The 7,155-nt window shown below is 41.2% G+C and overlaps 1 protein-coding gene across 1 annotated transcript; it reads right to left on the bottom strand.

Annotated features, from left to right (window-relative positions):
* Nucleotides 1-662: 662 nt before the first annotated feature.
* Nucleotides 663-3,640, bottom strand: LOC143793871 (uncharacterized). Its single transcript, XM_077280822.1, has 4 exons — nt 3,272-3,640; nt 3,062-3,172; nt 2,561-2,878; nt 663-897 (listed from the first exon to the last, which is right to left on the bottom strand). The coding sequence occupies exons 1-4, from the start codon at nt 3,585-3,587 to the stop codon at nt 866-868; spliced, it is 777 nt and encodes a 258-aa protein (XP_077136937.1). The 5' UTR covers nt 3,588-3,640; the 3' UTR covers nt 663-865.
* Nucleotides 3,641-7,155: the final 3,515 nt, after the last annotated feature.

Below are 7,155 nucleotides of genomic sequence, written 5' to 3'. Positions count from 1 at the left end.
GTAGCAGCTGGTCTTAGTTTGTCTAGCTCCTGTTTGGGGACTAGATACATTTTCTCTGTATGCTCCATTATCTTCCTGCGAGTAGACTTATTATTATAGGGATTGCAAAAGCTAAAAGAGGTCCGATAAACCCGCCGGCCTGCTTTAGTAGCTGCTTCTTTTTCTTTATGGGTTGAGATCTGTCGCTCAGGGTTCTTATAGCTTTACGCCACTTCTTTAATATGCCTTTTTGACGCTCTTTCAGCGGAATCCTGCCTTTTAAGATGTTTAAAGCAATCTCACCTATGGCTGTAATTAAATCATAGACTTTCGGACCGCTGGGGTTGCTTTCACCAGAGTTTTTAAGAGAGCCCAGTTACGCCGGAGTCTCTCAGACATCTTTACATCACAACGCACACAGCGTAGAATGTCTGATACCTGGGTAAAATTCACTTTTTAGAAGCATTTTTCTTTTGAACATAGACAGCAGGCAACGCTGGTGGAAACAATCCGGTCCTTAAGCGAAGTTCCTCAGGGGTATTAGCTCTCAAATCTACAAGCAAATACCCATAAGGTTCCCGCGTGGCATCCTCAAAAGCTTCTAGGAAAAAACATGTTTTTCCGGGGTACATCTGCCGAGCTAGAGTTAAAATTTGTAATTTATCTCGGGGGTTATTAAAAAGCACCATGTATTTTTTGTTTAAATTTATCGTACGGCTTTTCTTACCCTGACAAAATATGTTTTGAACCAGGTAGAAAATGCTGAGATTTCTGTGGTGCACATACTTGGTAAAGGCTTTTTCTATCTCACAATTTTCACTAGCACTCTCCATGAGATCATCAACAATAGCCAAATTCACCTTCTCCGGCGGGAATAATTCGTCATCTACGAATGTATTCGGCAGACCCTCCACAAATCTGGCGTGGGGAAAAGAGAGAGAGATTTCATCATATAGTTTCTGCCAACACGAATAAAACCAAACAATATTATCAGGTTTCTGAGAAAAATTAGTTTCAATATTATACAGCAGCTGTTTTACAAAATAGCTCTTTCCAGAATTAGACGGCCCTGCTAGAATGCATGAGAATGGGTGTTGCAGGCGTGTATCCATCACCACAATACTCTGCTAATACCCAAAAGGCAGGGTGGTGAAACCGTCAATTAGTCGTCGCTTTGTATAAACGCAATTTTGTGTTTTGCGTAACGGCCTCGTTTCAAGCTCCCAGTACTTTTTATTTCTTACAATGGACGGCTGTTGTACGGCAATACATTTCTGTGTATCTGTGTCAGAATTGCTCGGGTAGTCCAGAACTAGATCTTTTAGACTGTTGAAATTAATAGATTGAGAGTTACCAACATTTAGTGTTATCCCCTTAACTTTTAAGACAGTTTTACCGGTGTTGAGTTTGTACCCGCAAGTTTGGGGCCCGCGGATACAAATTCTGTGATGTGTGTACCACCGGGTATTTCACTGTTCAGCTCCCCCAGGTAATCGCCTAAAGGCGGCTGCCACTCACCATCTCGCTGCACAAAAATAACTGAATCTGTGTCGTGATAAAGGCACCTCTCCTGCAGCCGGTCCAGCAGCGAATAGAGCTCTAATCGAGCATACGCGGTTGTAAAACACGCTATAAAAATGTTTGTGTTTTTTGTTGTGTTAAAATCATACAGTCACCGGCTCTTTTGTTTAATGGACCGACTGGCCGCTATAGATTTCATGCTCCCTTTTTACAACACCACTATTTTTAATGATGGTGACGACTAGCTTTAACGAATTGGATGCTAGACATTCAACATTACTTTGAAGTGTGTGGGCAACGTCGTTTAAAAAAGATTCAGAATTAAAATCTTCCCTGGTCTTTTTTGTAGCGAAAATAGGGTCTAAAGTATCACCACATTCAAGCCTTAACTGTACAAAGTCGTCAGGTTCAATGTCCCTGATGATTCTATTCAGTAATGACTGAATGCCGTCATGAACGATATTCACGGCCTCTACAAATGATTGTACAAGCTCCAGATTTGCAAATCTAAAATGATAGGTGTGTAAAACTGTAGTTGAATCATGTAATAGTCTCTGGGGATATTGTGTGGTTATAGCGCTGTAAACTGTCTCTCGCCCACTTCTAGCTGCTTGCGGCCTTCTGGATTTTTTCAAACCATGCCCAACCAAGCTTAGTCAGGCGGGTTTAGATTTATTTAGATTCACAGGTGGTGTATGTACACAGGCATGATTTAGATTAAAATCATATAGCTATAGATAATGTCAGGTGTTGGACGTGCATTTATCAACATTTCATACGTGTCACAGAAAGATTTTAGTTTGATCTGTGCGAGTTTGGTATGAGTATACTGAGCAGACATGCCAATAAACATTTTGACATGTTCATCATCCCACACAGGACTCCCTGTGTAAGACGATTGTTCAGCAACTTTCTGTTTTTTACTTACACGACGTCGTGATACTGAACGCTTCTTTAGAGGTAATAAATTGACAAAATCGGTAGAAGATTCTGCATGAACAGTATCTGCAGGTTGTACAGTTTGACACACATATATTACCACGGTTATTACCCTTCTTACCAGCGACGAGCTGCGTAATTTCTCTGTTTTCAGGAGTAACTTGTGGGCTGCTGAGTATGCTATTGGCTTCCTGAGTTATGAAGGGACTAACGCTCTGCGACGCAGATCTCTCTCTTGAAACATTCTTATATTTTTGATGTGGAATCTTGGGGCTTGGATTCCCGGGGTGTTTGGGTGCCGCGTAGCTTTCCTCTCGATCCACAACACGGATGGGCGAAAGAGGTGGTGTTCTCACAGCCGCATTAGCTCTTTGTGGTTGATTCTGTGCAGATCCGTAATTACGCCGCTGCAGAACTCGTGGCTGAAGATCCGGCGTATCTAAAAGAAAAGATGCAAGTGTCTGTTACCCGCGAAACCGGTGTAAAATTGGAAAAGCTACACGCCGGGTGTTATCCGTGACCCTGCGTAATATTTGAAAAGTTAACTGTGACAGCTACCCATGAAATCATTGTAACAATACTTGCATAAAACCGGTAGAGAGCAGACCAGATATGCACTTACAAGTATGACGCGGGAATTGTACATCCGCAGCTCCTGGTTTAATGGGCATCACATTGCTCGAACTCATTGAGACGGGGATATTCTCTTTTTCAAATTGAATTTTTCTGGCAACTAGTTTAGCATATGTGAATAAAATACGGCTATTAGTTAACACAGAATTGATTATCTACACAAAAGTGAGAATCGTATGTATTTCAAATGAAGCGTTACCTTTCCTATTCTTGAGACACCTGCTTAACAAATTTCCACGTCCTTTAGGAGCATCGGGTAGCGGTGAAATTACAGCGTTCTTGTCATCTATGATCTCGACGTCTGAATCCAGATTTTCACATCCTTCGGGAACACGCCAGTTTTCCGGCATACAGAGCGATGGCTGCGTGTCAGTATCTGTATGAGAAATTGTACATAGCTCGTGTTTACATACAGGGATTAAATCAGCTGATACAGTATAATATAGTTTTACGGCATTACCCTGTTTATGGTGTGTCAGTTTTAATAATAGTATTATATTGATGGATCGCGACATTATTTGTTTTTAATAATTTAAGCATATATTTATTATGACATGATTTGTGTAATACAGTAGTTGATAGCTATTAATACAGCCTAACTAGCGTATTCAGCGTGTGCTTATTACCTATGTTTTGCATACCAAACATATTTATGCCGTACTCGCAAATATAGTTGTTGCGGTATATAAAATGTGTTTGTCTGTGATGTGAAATTAACATAGATAATATATATATATATAGGTTTCTTACACGCGATACAGGAATGATAAATATCTTAGTACCGTGTTAAATCGACATTTTTCCCTATCTAAATGCAAAAAGGAGAATCTAATTACCTGTGATAAGGTGAAGAGCAGTCTCATTATCTTCTAACGGCTCCTTGGCTAGGTGTTCAAAGGGTTCATAATTCGGCGTGAATTTATTGCGATAATCGGGGGACATACACTCCTCTTAAATAAGAAAGAATGCAAGAATATATAATTAATATAAATTACTTATAATATAATGCCTTAATCAGAATGAGCCAATACTCAGTACATTATATTCGGTATACCTAGCTGTGTGCTTGTAAGAAATGGGTTGTATTGATCGCGGGGATATTGGAATTCCATCTTAAATAAAAAGGGGTCAAGTTTCATCTATATCTATACCGCCGATAAATACAGATTTTAACTATACTGTACATGATGAATTAGCAAAGATTCAGTTTATAACTAGCACAAATATATATGTTACAGACAATGATAATATCAGAGCGCAAATAAATCAGCAAATACTTACATTTAGAATAGGTCAGAGATTAGACTGCGTCTGGCTTCTGCTGGCTGGATGTGTGCTGCAGACAGCTGTATTTATCCTGGCTGGCAGGAAGCCAGGCAAGTGTTAACACCCAGAAACACACTCCAGTTACGAACCGTCACATGCCTTCTGTTAACGCCCAGAGCACACACACGCAAACAATTACTGTCTGTATTAACTCATACATGACGTAGTCGGCTTAAAACAGGAGATTTTATACAGCTGAATTTCTGAAATACGCAGGCTGGTGTTCATCGAGACACAATCGTTTTATTCAGTCGCGGTGTCTAATTCCTATGAAATATATTATCTAGGCCTGGAATATTTGGTATAAATACAGAGTTTAATATAAAATTTTATACAACTGAATTTCTGAAAGCAGGAGGCTGCTGATTATCGAGACACATTCATTAATTCAATCATGGCGTCTAATACCTGGGATTACATATTAGAAAAACAATATTTTACGGCTAGCGAGTCCGGATCATTCTATGGAATAGACAAATTATTTAGAGCGACGAGAGACCACGGAATAAAGAAATCTGACGTGACTGAGTGGCTGGATAGGCAAGACGCTTATACGTTGCACAAGCCTATTAGAAAACGTTTTTTGACAAATAAAATTTACGTCTCGAACATTGACGCGCAATGGCAGGTGGATCTCATAAGTTTAATCGACTATTCAAGGGAAAATGATAATGTCAAATACATCCTGACGGTGATTGATACTCTATCGAGATACGCGTGGTGTGTGGCTTCGTCAAACAAAATGGGCGCTAGCGTTGCTAGATCGTTCGAATTAATATTTCAAAATGATAAGCGCATACCGAAGAAATTGCAGACGGATCGCGGAAAATAATTTATAAATTCGTCAGTCAAGCAACTATGTAATTTACATAATATTCACCACTTTTTTACCAACAACGCTGTGAAAGCAGCTATGGTAGAGCGCTTTAATCGCACATTAAAAACTCGTATGTGGCGCTATCTCACGAAGCATAATACCTTTAGGTATATTGATATTTTACCGGATTTGGTGCATAGCTACAATCATACTTATCATTCTACCATACGCTGTACTCCCGCTGAAGTGACAGAGAAAAACGCTATGCAAATCTGGCGCAATATTTACAGTTCTACTATTGCTAATAAACCGATTAAACGGACTTTAAAGGTCGGTGATCATGTCAGGATATCGGCCTATAAAGATACATTCTGTAAGGGGTATGAGAAAACGTACAGCGAAGAGATTTTTTTAATTACCGGCGTCTCCGATAAATTTCATAAACCTCTTTATAAAATTAGTGATTTAGCCGGGGACCCTGTAGAGGGGTCATTTTATAAGGAAGAGCTGCAAAAAATACCTATGGATGAGAATTGCGTCTACAGAGTAGAAAAGATTTTGAGAAAAAACGTGTCGGGGGTGTAAGTCACTGCCTAGTTAAATGGCTGGGGTACCCCGAAAAATTCAATAGTTGGATCCTGGCTTCAGAGTTGACAGATATATAACCATGGAAGCGCGCTCCTTTTTTGTCACCCTGCCCAGCAATTCATCAATTAAAATCTACCCCGATAACACCATATCGAAGTACAACACCAAGTTAGCGAGGGCCGTTCATCTTTCAGACGCTTATGAAGTGGCATTAATGGAAATACAGTACCCCAATACGTGGAACACGTTTGAGGCTTTTGAAGGGAACTTCTACGCTGCCAAACACGGCGAACCGTTAGAACATTATCACGTAAAATCAGGATTTTACTCGAACATTCATAAGCTCGTTACCGCGGTCAATGCCCGAATAGAAGCGCTGAATTTATCCGCGCCTGCCTACAGAATCCGGTATGATGAGCTACGCCGAGAGGTGATCCTGCCCGACCCGGCCCCTATGCAGTTTGCTCTGGGTACTAAGCTAAAATTTATCTTCGGGCTACAGACCGTCGATGACTCTCCCGTTGCTTTAATGCCGTGGAATCGGCGCTTTTACCCCGATTCAAAGGCTGGTTTTTATTCGCTTTTTGTATACACTGATATAATTCAGCACCAACTTGAAGGCGACAGTTACGTTCAGCTGTTACGAACCGTAGAAATTAGCGGCGATGATAATGATATTGTCACTGTGCGCTACACGTGCCCCAATTACATACCGCTGTGCAAACAGCACTTTAACTCCATAAACATTACAGTCATGTCGGACCAGGCTACGCCGGTTAAATTCAGATACGGCAAGTGTATAGTGCGATTACATTTCAGACTGCGACAGTATTGACACGGTAAAATGGTGTCTCAAAGGGTGTATGGAGATCCCGCTGTTTATGCCCGCTACTATACTGCTCAGTCGGGGCCCGGGCTAGAGGGATTCCGCGGGAGCGAGTACATGTATGACTCTGGCCTGGCCGGGATATTTAAAGGCTTATTTCGTCGCGCAGTGCCGCTTTTCAGAAAAGGCTTAGAATTAGTAAAACCGCACATAAAGACGGCGGTCCGGAACATCGCGACGGACGCCGTCACGACCGCCTCAACGGCCCTTATGAAACGGATAAATACACAACCGCAGCAAGACGGATCTGGAATAATTTATGTCGCTAAAAAAGCACAAAAAAGAAACAGGCGCGCTTGCTCCCCTTTACCACCGATGCTCATGAATAAAACTACCTCCAAGAGACGCCACCGTCAGAAACGAGTAAGACGCTCTGCGGACGACATCTTCTAATCAGTTATCATGGCATTCCTGCATGACGCTTCTGTAGAGTGTGCAAAATCTGAACTGGATATTTTTGACGTAC

This window comes from Ranitomeya variabilis, chromosome 1 (assembly GCF_051348905.1).
Source record: "Ranitomeya variabilis isolate aRanVar5 chromosome 1, aRanVar5.hap1, whole genome shotgun sequence".
Lineage (NCBI taxonomy): Eukaryota > Metazoa > Chordata > Amphibia > Anura > Dendrobatidae > Ranitomeya > Ranitomeya variabilis.
The sequence above is the reverse complement of the archived record's forward strand: the minus strand, read 5'-3'. Positions and strand labels throughout refer to the sequence as shown.